This window comes from Nomascus leucogenys, chromosome 2 (genome assembly GCF_006542625.1).
Source record: "Nomascus leucogenys isolate Asia chromosome 2, Asia_NLE_v1, whole genome shotgun sequence".
Taxonomy (NCBI): domain Eukaryota; kingdom Metazoa; phylum Chordata; class Mammalia; order Primates; family Hylobatidae; genus Nomascus; species Nomascus leucogenys.
Genome location: NC_044382.1, coordinates 77449697 through 77463752, shown reverse-complemented (window position 1 = coordinate 77463752; position 14056 = coordinate 77449697). Strand labels below are relative to the sequence as shown.

Sequence of the window (14056 nt, the reverse complement as noted above, 5' to 3'; positions counted from 1 at the left end):
GACACTTCTGAGAGTCATTAGTAATGACACCAGGTATAAATCAGAATTGTCCCAGACAAACCAGGATGGCCTGTCACCCTAGTTATCGGTGCCCAGGCCAGGTGGGTTCCACGTGGAGGTGGAGGCAGAAGCCCAACGGGAGGAGGAACAAGGGGTAGTGGGAGGAGGAGCCACAGGGACAGTGACACTCAGAGATGCACTGATGGGGTGACAGACAGATCATGGCGGTGGGGGGGCCCTGCAATGGAATATTCCTTAGCAGTAGAAAGGAAAGGAACTATCAGTTCCCGTAACACAGGTGAATCTCAGAGCAGTTATGATGACTGAAAGAGCCGAGCAAAAAAGACTACATGCAACATGATTCCTTTATGTAAACATTCCAGAAAGGACGATCAGTATATAGGGAGGGACCATAACTGGGTGGTTGCCTGGGGCTGGGGAAGGAGGAAGGGGAGACAGGGGTTACCAAGGGGCACGAGGAAACCTTAGGTGTGATAGGTACAATTGTTCTCTTGAGTGTGATGGTTTCATTGGCATAGACACATGTTAAAACTTATCAAGCTGTACCCATTAAATATGCACAGTTTATTGTATGGGGTGTGTATTCCATTCCTCGATAAAGCTGGGAAAAGAGTTTTGCTGTAAAGAGGATGACACAAGTGGAACAGTAGCAGGAGATGTGATTTTATCTTAAGCATAAAAGGAGAGAGAGTTGAACCTGCATGACATAGGGGCATTTAGGCTGGCAGTGAGAGAGGAGAGCGAGGTGGGGACCGTTTGTGAAGGTTACTGCATGTCATGTGGAGGGCTTTGGAATTTATCCCATCATCGGTGTGGTTCTGCACCCCATTGTGTGAAGAAATCATCCGGAGAACTTGTTCTGAGTCCAGAAGTTACCTACAGGCTGCCCTTGAGGCAGTGGTCCTCACACGGTATCCTCCTGGCTCGCTTCCGACTGCAGCTGCCTTGGACGTGGGACAGTCCCCGCATGTGGACAGTGCCCTGCCTCAGGTGCTCATGGGGTGCTCTGCTGTGGGAGCACACTCAGCTCATGCATGTGTGGGGGCATCAGTGCCCCGAGGGCAGCCTTCAACAGGCAGTGGATAAATGTCCCAGTCTTGGAGAGACATTTGTGACATGCATTTAAGCAGAAGACTCCCATGATCTGATTTCAGTTAAAAAAAAAAAAAAAAAAAAAAAGACTCACTGCTGCATAGAAAATGAAGTGTGAGTGCAGGGATTTGGAGGAGACACCGCAGAGTGGAAGCGGAGAGACCAATTAGGAGGCGGCAGTGGTGTCTCTGGCAGAGACCCTGGTGGCCTGGGCAAGGAAGGCAGCAGCACATTCCGGGCAAAGAGGTCAGACCCAGGAAGTGTTCTGGAGAGAGAGGCGAGGGACAGATGGCAGATCAGATGGGCAAGTGAGAAAGAGAGGGATCAAGGGGGCCACGAGGTTTTTGGCCACTGCTTCAATGGTGGAGCCATTTTTAAGATAAGTGAAGACTAGGGTTGGGGAAAGTGAGTTCCTGGAGTGCCGCAGAGGGCACCCGTGGGAAGGAGCACCAGTTGGCCACAGCAGTGACCAGCTCATAAAAACTGGGTTTTTCCTTTTTCCTGCCCTATCTTGCTTTCCCCATTTCCTCTTGGAATCACCTGCCAAATACTCAGCTTGCACCCAAGTCCTTGTGTCAGCCTCTGCTTTTACGGTCTCCCAATTATGATGCCCACGGAGGCCAGGAAAGTTGTTTTATAAGCACTCCAGGCTTTTCGACGCAGATGGTCTCAGGAACTGGACTTTAAAGAACACTGCTATAGGCTGTGAAAAAACATGAAGGATTTCACACAGGGGAATGACTGGACAGATTTGCTCTGGTAGAAAATGAACTCTGGTGGCTATGTGAAGTCCAAGTTAAAGTAGCAAGAGACAGGAAGCAGGGAGACCAATTAGTAGGCTATTACGAATGTCCCAACAGGAGGTAATGATGACGAAGGCAGCGATTGAGGCCGTCTCTTTGTGAAAGTCCTTTGATTTATAGAGTATGTAACGGTTCACACAGAAATGAGACCAAGCCTAGTTTCACACCCCCAGCACTGTCGTTTTCAAAGCTTGCATTTCTAGCATTTCACATTTTCTTTTCTTTTTTTGGTATCTTCGACTTCCAAATTTTCATACATCAGTCTGATGCTATGCATCTTCACTTTGTTAAATCTTATGGTTTCAGGATCTTGACATTGGTGCCAAGAACGTGAAGCTTTATGTCAACAGAAACCTCATCTTCAGTGGCAAGTTAGACAAAGGAGATAGGGAGGCCCCGGCTGACCACAGCATCCTGGTTGACCAGAAGAATGAGAAAAGCGAGCAACAGGAGGACGCCATGAACGCTCACTTGGAAGAAAGCAAAGGCACACACGAGATGGCTGGTGCCAGCGGGGACAAGGAGCTTGGTCTTGGTTGCTCACAGCCAGCTGAAACATTAGTGGATGCAAAGCTTTCTTCACAAGGAAATGTGTCTGGCAAAAGAAAGAATTCTACTAATTGCAGGAAAGACAGTTTGTCCCAGTTAGAGGAATATTTGAGACTGCCGGCAGCCCCCACTTCGATGGGTGACATGCCCAGTGCTCCTGCCACCTCCCCACCTGTGAGGTGCCCTCCTGTCCACGAGGAGCCCTCTCTCATCCAGCAACTGGAAAACCTCATGGGCAGAAAAATCTGTGAGCCACCTGGGAAAACCCCGTCCTGGTTACAACCTTCTCCCACTGGGAAGGACAGGAAGCAGGGAAGCAGGAAGCCGAAACCCCTCTGGCTTAGTCCCGAGAAGCCCCTGGCCTGGAAGGGCAGGCTCCCATCAGACGATGTCATCGGTGAGGATCCCGGAGAGAGCGAGGCCGGGGATAAAGGCCCTCGGCATGAGCCAGGGTGGGGGACCAGCCGGAGTGTCAACACCAAGGAGAGACCCCAGAGGGCAACCACCAAGGTCTGCAGTGATGACTCAGACATCTTTAACCAGCCCCCCAACAGAGAGCGCCCTGCTAGTGGGAGGAGGGGCTCAAGGAAGGATGCTGGCAGCAGTAGTCATGGCGACGACCAGCCAGCCGGCAGAGGTAAGCTCCAAAGAGCAGCCCGACTTGGGCATCATCATCCCAGCGCCTCTAATTGGCATGAAGCCAGTTAGCTCCCTGGACCTCAGTTTCCTTATCTGCAAAACAAGGTGGTTGTTCTCAACTAAGGTTCACAAAATCACTGTCTCAGGGGCCAAAGAGGTGCATAAATGAGTGAAATGGGCAAGACACATTTTGCATGGTAAATTCATAGATGTATTTGTCATTGCCACCAAGGTATGTCCTTTTGCCCATTTTTCTTGCAACACATGGCTTTTCCAAGCCATTTTCCAAAAGACTTTGTTCTCCTACCTTTCATAGAGATGTCGGTCTCTAATCACTTCACTTTATCCTTAACTGTACTGTTAGAAAAATAGCTGGGTACAGTGGCCAGGCCTGTAATCCCAGCACTTTGGGAGGCTCAGGTAGGAGGATCACTTGAGCCAAGGAGGTCGAGGCTACGGTGAGCCATGATTGCGCCACAGCACTCCAGCCTGGGTGACACATCAAGACTCTGTCTCAAAGAAAAAAAAGAAAAAATAATAACACAAGTGTGCTGATGCATAGCAATTGACACTTGCCTGGGTGTTGGAAGTGGCACAGGAAATAGTGAGGACTTTGGCAATTTGGAGACCATAAGCCCACCCACAGGGTGGCTGCCACTCCACTCAGGTCTCTAATAAGCATTTAGGAGTGCAAGGCCAGGCCGGGCGCAATGGTTCACACCTGTAATCCCAGCACTTTGGGAGGCCGAGGCGGGCAGATAACCTGAGGCCAGGAGTTCAAGACCAGCCTGGCCAACGTGGTAAAATCCCGACTCTACTAAAAATACAAAAATTAGCCAGGCATGGTGTTGCGTGCCTGTAATCCCAGCTACTTGGGAGGCTGAGGCAGGAGGATCACTTGAACCTAGGAGGTGGAGGCTACAGTGAGCCGAAATTGTGCCACTGCACTCCAGCCTTGGCAAGAGAGTGAGACTCCATCTCAAAAAAAAATAATGAATGCAAGGCCACTGTACCAGACCTCCCCTTTACTTTTTTCAAGAGAAACCAGAAATATTTCTTATTTTTTGACTTTGGCAACTGAGATATTTTTAAACTACTGTATGTGTCAAAAAAAAAAAAAAAGGCACATCTGCTGGCAGGACTCACCCTGAGAGTTTTGTGAACTTTGCAGTAGATGATTCGATGATCTTCAAGAGCGTTCCTGATTATGAAAGGAGAGCCCATCAAGGCAGGGAGTCTCAATATTTGCACTCAGATTTGGCTCCTGGGAAGGAGTACGGAAAGCAGCTAGGAGTCAAACCATTGAATCCAAACTCAGCCGCTTACAGATCTGGGACCTCTAGCCAGGCACACAACTCTCTGGGCCTCAATGTTTTCATCTGTAAAATGGTAATAACTTCCCCACCCAGTGTGGCAGGGAAGGAATGAGATGATGGCTTCCAAACAGCAACACTGAGCCTGTCACATGATGAGTGCTCAGCGAGTAGTAGTCGTTATTTCACCACTAGCTTGGACGAGGTCCTTTTCCATCCACAGAGCACTCAGGCCAGCCATGCCAGGGCTCACCCCTAGAGCCTCTGGATTTAACCCCACCCCATACCACGTGGGAGCACAAACCCTGGAGCCAGGCTGCTTGGGCACGTATCCTGGCTCCATCACTTCCAACCCACACCTCGGGCAGATTCTGAAACCCTGCTGAGCCTCAGTTTCCTCATCTGTAAAATGACACTAATAATACTTGGGGTGCTGGGAAAATAAATGAGATCATACTTGTGGGGCATTCAACACAGTGCCTGGCACACAGGAGCCCCCAAGAGATATTAGCTGTTCTGTCGTCATCATCACCCTTTCTGTGATGCTGCCTCTTGGTGAAATATCTATGCAAAGCCAAGGCATGCATTTTTTTTTCTAGTTTTCTTTTCTTTTTTCTTTTTTTTAAGTTTTATTTTAGGTTCTGGCATACACGTACAGGATGTGCAGGTTTGTTACATAGGTAAATGTGTGCCATGGTGGTTTGCTGCACCTATCGACCCATCACCTAGGTATTAAGGCCAGCATGCCTTAGCTATTTTTCCTAATGCTCTCCCTCCTCCCACTACACCCCCCAACAGGCCACAGTGTGTGATGTTCCCTTCCCTGTGTCCATGTGTTCTCGCAGTTCAGCTCCCACTTATAAGTAACAACATGTGGTGTTTGGTTTTCTGTTCCTGCATTAGTTTACTGAGGATAACGGCTTCTGGCTACCTCCATGTCCCTGCAAAGGACATGATCTCGTTCCTTTTTATGGCTGTATAGTATTCCATGGCGTATATGTACCACATTTTCTTTATCCAGTCTATCATTGATGGGTATTTGGGTTAATTACATGTCTTAATGCACGCATTTTTTTAATGATTCAAATCGGCATCTTCTCTATTAGGGAGTGTCTAGCAGATATACCCCTGACATGTCACTTAGGGTACAGGAACAAGTTCCTGAGACTCCAAGTGTCATCCTGGACAGAGCTGCCTCCTCTGATTCCCCATCCTTACAAATTTTTGCTGCTCACCCCTTCTGAGACTTAACACTGAGGCTCAGTTAGTGTCAGGAGGAGGGTAAGGTGGAAAGAAAGAGTTGAGGAGCTCTCTGAGGGCAGGCGCCTGGCTCATGGCAGGTCCTCCACAGTGTGGGAGGGCCATTGTAAGAAAGAACTGCAATGACCAGGTGCACAGCATGTTTGCGGTAAGCCAGGCTCTGGTCCAGGCACGTTACCCAAATAACCTCCCAACAGATTCATTTTACAGATAAGGGGAACGTGAGATTGAAGTAACGTTTTTCAGGTCACATAGACAGTAAGGGTTAAAGCAGGACTGGAACCCAGACAGATCAGCTCTACCATACATGTTTCCAAACACTACCCTATAGTAGTCACAGCCTATGGTCACAGCCATCATCACCCACCTGCCCCAGGAAAGCCAGGCCTTCCAAGCTTTCCCAGCAAACAGTCGGTGCAAAGCCTCCAGGAGTTCCGAGGCAATGGTGTTACTCTAACTTGCCCAAGTTCAGGAGATTTTGTTTCACTTTAATTTCTTTCCAAGCATTTCAGGGCTTGGCTCAATGGCACATTAAGAACCAAGCCCCTGAGATTTCATGCTTCTTAAGCCAGTCGTGCTAAAAAGGAAAGTTGCTTCAAAATTTTAAATTATCCATTACCTAGAGCCAAATCCCATAGCCATGCCCTTCTGGAAAGGTACAGGCCAACCCACCAAGAATGCTGGTAGAATGAATGACTGCCCAAGTTCTGTTCTGGGATTGGAATTTTGTTGCTAGTATAAGAGAGAGCCTGGGTACTGGGTGCACTGTCTCACACCTGTAAACCCAGCGCTTTGGGAGGCCAAGGTGGGAAGATTTCTTGAGGCCAGGAGTTCAAGACCAGCCTGGGCAATATAGTAAGACTCCATCTCTACAAAAGTTTAAAAAAAAATAGCTGGGTGTGGTTGTGTGTGTCTGTAGTCCCAGCTATTTGGGAGGCTGAGGCAGGAGGATCACTTGAACCCAGGCACTGAAATGCCTGAAAAGATATTAAAGTGAAACAAAGTCTGCAGTTCAAGTCTGGAGTTCAAGGCTGCAGTCAGCCATGATCACACCACGGCACTCCAGCCTGGGTGACACAGCAAGACCCTGTCTCTAAAAAAAATGAAAATTGAGCTGGGCACAGTGGCTGTTGCCTGTAATCCCAGCACTTTGGGAGGCTGAGACGGGAAGATCACCTGAGGTCAAGAATTCGAGCCCAGCCTGATTAACGTGGCAAAACATCATCTCTACTAAAAATACAAAAATTAGCCAGGTGTGTTTGTGCGCACCTGTAATCCCAGCTATTCGGGAGGCTGAGGCCTGAGAATCGCTTGAGCTCGGGAGGTGGAGGTTGGAGTAAGCTGAGATCACACCACTGCACTCCAGCCTGGGCGACAGAATGAGACTCTGTCTCAAAAAATAAAATCATAAAATAAATAATAAAATAAAATAAATTTAATTAATTAAAATTAAAGTAATATAATGTAGGGAATTTATGAAAATCAAGACAGAGCAGGATCCGATCTCTAAAAAAAGAGAGTGAGAGAGAAAGAGCAAGCCTGAGAAATCTTATGCTCAGCAGAGCATCTCGTTGAATGCCATCTGCATTTTGGAAGTATTTTCATCAGGGGTCAGTTGTTTACAGGTGGAGGAGATCTCATCAGTCCAGTTTGAGCAGTAAAGAGGATGTTATTTGGAGAATCCTTAATGATCACCTTGACCCCAAAGGTAGAGAGTGTAGCCACTCATCACAGGGGACTGGAAGGAAGAACCAGAAAGTTGGCAGGAACCAAGGATGCTTCTTTCTGTTTCTTCTGGGCCCTACCTCTTCTTCTCTGTGGGTCCTCTTCCCCTCACTTTCCTCATGATATCAGCTTTCTCTGCTACTCACACGGCCTCACAGCTATATGAGGAGAAATGTAAGGAAATGGTCTCACAGCCCTGGAGTGACTATGCCCGGCTCTTGTTCCTGCAACCAATTCCAAAGTCTCAGGGGAGAAGCCTATTGTCTACTTGGGTCAGGTGTCCACTCCTTGTCCAATCAGTGATGGCCAAAGGGTGATTCACTGGAATAAACATGGCTCTGTGATATCCCTCTAAGTACTTCATCGTTTCCTGTTTTAGTAGCAATTACCACATACCTCATGGTAGTGCAGTTGATTTTGACAAACTTCAGTTCAGAGCTCCATAGTCCCATTCATCTCAATCTAGGAGTATGTCAGGAATTTTGATAGCACCATCTCATCATTGGGGGCCCTCCCAGATTGTGTTGACTGCAGGTTGAAGGAGTGGCTTTCTGATGTCTGTGCAGATTGTAGAAATATTGGTGACGACAGGACAGAGCACTGATCCCAGCAGCTCCCCAATTCCCCAATTCCCATGGAGTCTGTAGACAGAGAGGTCCATGGGCCCCCAGCCAGCTCCCATGTCAAAGAGGTCTAAGAGCAAGGCTCAACTCCTCTGCTTTTTTTTTTTTTTTTTTGAGACGGAGTCTTGCTATGTCACCCAGGCTGGAGTGCAGTGCCACAATTTCGGTTCACTGCAACCTCCACCTCCTGGGTTCAAGTGATCCACCCACCTCAGCCTCCAAAAGTGCTGGGATTATAGGCATGAGCCACCATGCCTGGCCATCTACTCCTCTGCTTTTAAATCCAGAGTGTACAACTCAGGGAGAATAGGTTAGAAAGCAGACACAGAATGAAAGCAAAGTCCCTGCCTACCTCGCACACTCAGGCAGTGTCCCTGACACGTGACATTCGGTGCTGTCTCCTTGGTGCACTTGCAAACCAACCCAGGCCATTCATTTTAGTGAGTGGAAATCAAATCACATAAACTGAAGTCATAAGAATCCATCTGGGTAGTTCCTTCTGCCACATGTTAAGCCCCGTGCCTGAGGGGAGAGGATGGAAGAAACCTCTGGTATCTTTTTAAATGGCAGATGAGAAGTGGGGGAGGGCAGAGGACAGGGGCAGAGGAACTGACAGGTGGAGCGGGGAGTCCCTCAGCCTCTAGGCCTGATCCTGAGGGCTGCACAACGGTAGTGCCAGTGTCCAGCCCTTCACTGGCATTTCCACACACCAGGAGCTGTGCTGCGCACTGGGACACCTCCAGGAGCGAGGATAAAGTGGCAGAGAAGGCCTCTCCAAGGAGGCGGGTGACAAGCAAAGCCAGCTAGGTGGGCCTCCGGAGGAAGAGCACTCCTGGCAGGGGTGCAGCAAGGGCAAAGGCTCTGAGGCCAGAAGAGACAGCCTGGCCAGGGAGCAGGAGGGCCAGCGGGGCTGGAGCTGAAAGATCCTGGTGGGGAGTGCAGAGGGGAGGGGGCAGGAGTCAGCGGCGGCTGTACTCAGGGCCGTGGGCATGGTGAGAGTCAGGCTGTCTTGATTCTCGGTGCAGGAGAGACAATGCCAGCTAGAGGGGTTGATGACAAATTCCATTTTAGGCACATAGAGACTGAAGTGACAGAGTGGACGTGTCTGGACCTTCCAAGAGGTCATTGGAATTGAAGGATGGTGCCCGGGGAAGAGAAGGCAGAACTTGACCTGTAAAGTTAAGCAGGGCCTGCCTGGGAACCAGGAGCTAAGTGAGGCAAGGAAGGATGGCGGTGTCAGGAGAGGAGCAGCCTGGGCCTTGGGACACCCCCAGACTGAGGGTGTGGAAGGGTGGGACTGGGGTGATGGAGAGAGTTGTCAGTAGGAGAGGCAGAAAACTAGGGAGGTATAGTGGCTCCTAAGCCAGTGGAGCGAGAGGTATCAAATGGAAGAGGTTTGCCAAGGATGTCACACATAGACTGAAGACTGACAAAGACTGGGAGGTTATTGTTCACTTGGAGAAGGCATTTCAGTGGCGGGTTAGGGAACTGTAGGAGTCTTACGGATGCAAAGGCCAGAAAGCCACCAGGAGTTTGACTTCAGGCACAGCTGGATCCAGGAGTTCAGAAGTTGTCATCAGGATCCTCCATCTCTTGACTCGTGTTCTCGGTGTTGGCTTCATTCTCAGGCAGGTTCTCCCTATAGGGTAGCAAGATAGCCTTTGGCAATTCCACATATACATCCTTCCAGCTTCAGCACCACCAGTTTAAAGAGTGCCCCTCCTTGAGGCCAGCTTGGAAGGATACTGTAGGCATTGATCCAATTAGATGGCCTGAAGGGAGGGGGGTCCCCAAAGGATCCCCCAAATCTGAGTGGAAGGGGAAGTGGAGTTTGAGTGAGCAAGACAATCCCACTGGAAAGAGGCACCAGGTGGCAGGGGCTTGGGAGAGGCTGGGAGGGGTGGGAGGGGTGGCAGAGCACCTGAGCGAAACGGAGAAAATAGCGCCGTGGCTGGAGGGAGCCACAGGAGCGGGTCGCCTTCCTGTTTCTTCCTTTCTTCTCTTCCAGGTAGGAGAGATTTATGCATGTCTGCAGGCAAAGAGGGGAAGGTGCCAGTGGGGAAGGAGTGATTGAAGATTCTGGAGAGAGGAGATAATTGATGGAGCCGAGCCCCCTAGGAGACAGGCAGGAAATGGAGTGCAGGGCACAGTGCGATATGAAAGGAGGAAAAACAGAATGTCAGTGTCAGCAGCCGCTGTTTTTGCAGGATGACACCCTTAGATGGCAGTGAGCCATGGCGTGGCTGTGAGAACAGGCCACTGCGTGGTGTGCACGCCGTGGCTCTCATGTTCCATAAGGAGCGTGGGGCCTTCAGATCAGTCTGGGACCGTGTTCTCCACACACTTGGGACACAGGCTTTAGCCATGTGTGCAAGTAAATTCCTTACCTTATAATATACCTGGCTTAATGGCTTTTTAAAATAGCATTTTTGGCTGGGCGCGGTGGCTTACGCCTATAAACCCAGCACTGGGATTTGCCCAGCTGAGGCAGGTGAATCGCTTGAGCCCAGAGTTCAAGACCAGCCTGGGCAACATGGCAAAACCCCATCTCTACCAAAAAATATATATATATATAAATTAGCCGAGCATATTGGTGCACACCTGTGGTCCCAGCAACTCAGGAGGCTGAGATGGGAGGATCACCTGAGCCTGGGAGGTTAAGGCCATAGTGAGCCATGGTCACACCACTGCACTCCAGCCTGGGTGACAGAGTGAGACCCTGTCTCAATAAATAAATAAATAGCATTTTTTTCTTGATGATTAAAGTATTACAGGCTGGGCCCAGTGGTCATGCGTGTAATCCCATGTACTCGGGGGGCTGAAGCGGGAGGATCGCTTGAGGCCAGGAGGTCAAGGTTGCAGTGAGCTTTGATCACACCACTGCACTCCAGCCTGGGCAACAGAGCGAGACCCTGTCTCTAAAAAAATTAAAAAGAAAGAAAATAAAAGTAATGCATGTAGGGAACTTTAAAAAAATCAAGCTACAAAGAAGAAAATAAAAGTCCTTCCTGCTCCCCACCCAGAAACCAGGAAGAACACTGTTAACACGGGTGCATGTCACCCGTACCAGGATATGCTGCATTTAAATCCTTTAAACATTCTTTTACACACCTTCCACCTGCCATTAAATTGTCTTTGAAAACACCTTTAGAGTCACGTGACTGTGACATCCTCCAGCGCACACCCTCTTGTTGCTGACTCAGACACCTCAGGCAGCAGCATTGCCCCTGGTCATGCGAGTTTCTACAGTGGGGAGCGACCCCTGGCAAAGTTTCTAACACAGCCAAATAGTCTTCCCTTGGTTCACACGATGATTGCATTCTTAGAAAATTCAGTCTATGAAAAAATGCTTCGTGTTTTTGCAAAAACAACCAGATTCTGGAATTGGGTGATCTTAGACAATTATTTTACCAACCTGAATGGCCTGCAGGACAGTCAGAAGCTATGTGGGACAGGAGACCAAGCTCTGTGCCAGGGCCCCCATGCAGGTGCAGGATGGTAACATGCCTGGCCCCAGCTGTCCAGTGCCAAGAGGCCTCTTGGCTAAAAAGACAGCCAGGAACAACCCCACTGGTTTCTAGAGGGCTCCCCTGGAGGTGGCCCTGCCTCACTGAGAGCCACCACAGAAGACAGTCTCTAATGGTCCCCACTTCCACACATGCCACTCACAGGGCTTCCCCCATCTTGTGTCCTTTCTTCCAGAAGACACCTGGTCTTCCAGGATGCCGTCACGGTCAAGGTGGCTCAGTGAGCAGGAGCACACACTTCACGAGTCATGGAGCTCCCTCAGTGCCTTCGACCGCTCCCACCAGGGACGCATCTCCAACACGGAGCTCCCGGGGGACATCCTGGACGAGCTCCTGCAGCAAAAGAGCAGCCGGCACTCCCCCAAGAAGGGGGAGCAGCCAGGGCCGTCGAGAGGGCAGGATGGCTACTCTGGAGAGACAGATGCCGGGGGCGACTTTAAAATCCCCGTCTTGCCTTATGGACAGCACTTGGTCATTGACATCAAGTCTACCTGGGGGGACAGACACTATGTCGGCCTCAACGGAATAGAAATATTCAGTTCCAAGGGCGAACCAGTGCAGATTTCAAACATAAAAGCAGACCCTCCCGATATCAATATTTTACCAGCCTATGGGAAAGACCCCCGTGTGGTCACCAACCTCATCGACGGGGTGAACAGGACCCAGGATGACATGCATGTCTGGCTGGCCCCCTTCACGCGGGGCAAATCCCACTCCATCACCATTGACTTCATGCACCCTTGCCATGTTGCCCTGATCAGAATTTGGAACTACAATAAATCTCGGATACATTCCTTCCGAGGCGTGAAGGACATCACAATGCTGTTAGACACCCAGTGCATCTTTGAAGGAGAAATCGCCAAGGCCTCTGGAACCCTGGCGGGAGGTACGGTGTGGCTGTAAGAATTTTCTCAGAGCCCCTATCTGCGACTTGCTGAGAGTCTATGGGGAAAAACAGAGCAGCTGGCTAGCCAACAACAGATCAGTCCTTCCTCTTTCTTTTTTTTTTTTTTTTTTTTTTTTTGATACGGAGTCTCGCTCTGTCCCCCAGGCTGGAGTGCAGTGGTGAGATCTCAGCTCACTGCAAGCTCCGCCTCCCGGGTTCACGCCATTCTCCTGCCTCAGCCTCCCGAGTAGCTGGGACTACAGGCACCCGCCAACACACCCAGCTAATTTTTTGTGTTTTTTTTTTTTTTAGTAGAGACGGGGTTTCACCATGTTAGCCAGGATGGTCTCAATCTCCTGACCTCATGGTCCGCCCGTCTCGGCCTCCCAAAGTGTTGGAATTACAGGCATGAGCCACCGCACCCAGCCCTTTTTTTTTTTTGAGGCAGGATCTTGCCCTGCACAGTGGCATGGTTTCGGCTCACTGCAGCTTCGCCCTCCTGGGCTCAAGCAGTCCTCCCACCTCAGCCTCCTAAGTAGCTGGGACTACAGGTGCACCAACCCACTTGGTTAATTTTTGTATTTTTTGTAGAGACGAGGTTTCACCATGTTACCCAGGCTGGTCTCGAACTCCTGGGCTCAAGTGATCCACCCACCTTGGCCTCCCAAAGTGCTAGGATTACAGGCATGAGCCCCTGCACCCAGCCACAGACCCGGTCCACTCATCCCCTCTTACAGCATGAGTGTGCTAGGCCTGAACTCATTCAGCTCCTTCCATAAAGCACCTGTCTTGGTCCGTTCCTAGAACCCGAGTCTGAGATGGGGCATTCTTTGGCAAGTGACTTATGGAAGGAGTGCTTCTAAGAGAAACCTGGCATAGTGAAGCAAGGATATAGTTTCCAGGAAGCCCAGCCTCAACCAGATCTTGAGGGAGCTCTGGAACATAAATTTCAGGTCTTTCCTGCCTGAAGGTGAAGGAGCAGGGCGTTAGAACCCCACCTACCAGGCAGTCATTGGAGCCAAGGCTTCCCAGGTTGGGGATGTAACTCCCACACCCTTCCAGGCAAGGCACTCTGAGAAAAGGATCCACCGAGATCTGGGTGGGGTACCAACAGCGTCTGGGATAGTGCCTTGCCCACCCCAAACAAATGTCACTTGCCTGATGACGTATCACAGTGATTCTCATGAAATTAGATCCCTTCCTTAGATCCATGTGATGCTTATGGTCCGTGCATTCCATTTGCAAATCTGTGAAGACTAATAAGGCTCACACTAATCAATACCAGTCAGGGGTTTGGGGTTGTATAGCACAGAAGTGGATGGGTTTAGGCTCTTGATCTACAAATCTCTGGGATGTGAAGTGAGTTGACCCTTCTGTCATCTTGGTAACCCATTAGCCCCAGAGCACTTTGGAGACACGATCTTATTCACGACCGATGATGACATTCTCGAGGCCATATTCTATTGCGATGAGATGTTTGACCTGGACGTGGGGAGCCTGGACAGCCTGCAGGATGAGGAGGCAATGAGGAGGCCCAGCACGGCCGACGGCGAGGGGGATGAGCGGCCCTTCACCCAGGCTGGCTTGGGGGCTGATGACCGGGTAGGACTGGAGCTGG

At 50.0% G+C, this 14056-nt stretch overlaps 1 protein-coding gene across 1 annotated transcript in view; it reads left to right on the top strand.

Moving 5' to 3' along the window:
* Positions 1-14056, top strand: part of KIAA0556 (KIAA0556 ortholog) — a 234233-nt gene that overhangs the window by 187851 nt on the left and 32326 nt on the right. Inside the window, exons 15-17 of the mRNA XM_030799359.1 lie at positions 2223-3102; positions 11728-12438; positions 13835-14040. Of these exons, the coding sequence (XP_030655219.1) occupies positions 2223-3102; positions 11728-12438; positions 13835-14040 (1797 nt within the window). The remainder of the gene's footprint in view (positions 1-2222; positions 3103-11727; positions 12439-13834; positions 14041-14056) is intronic.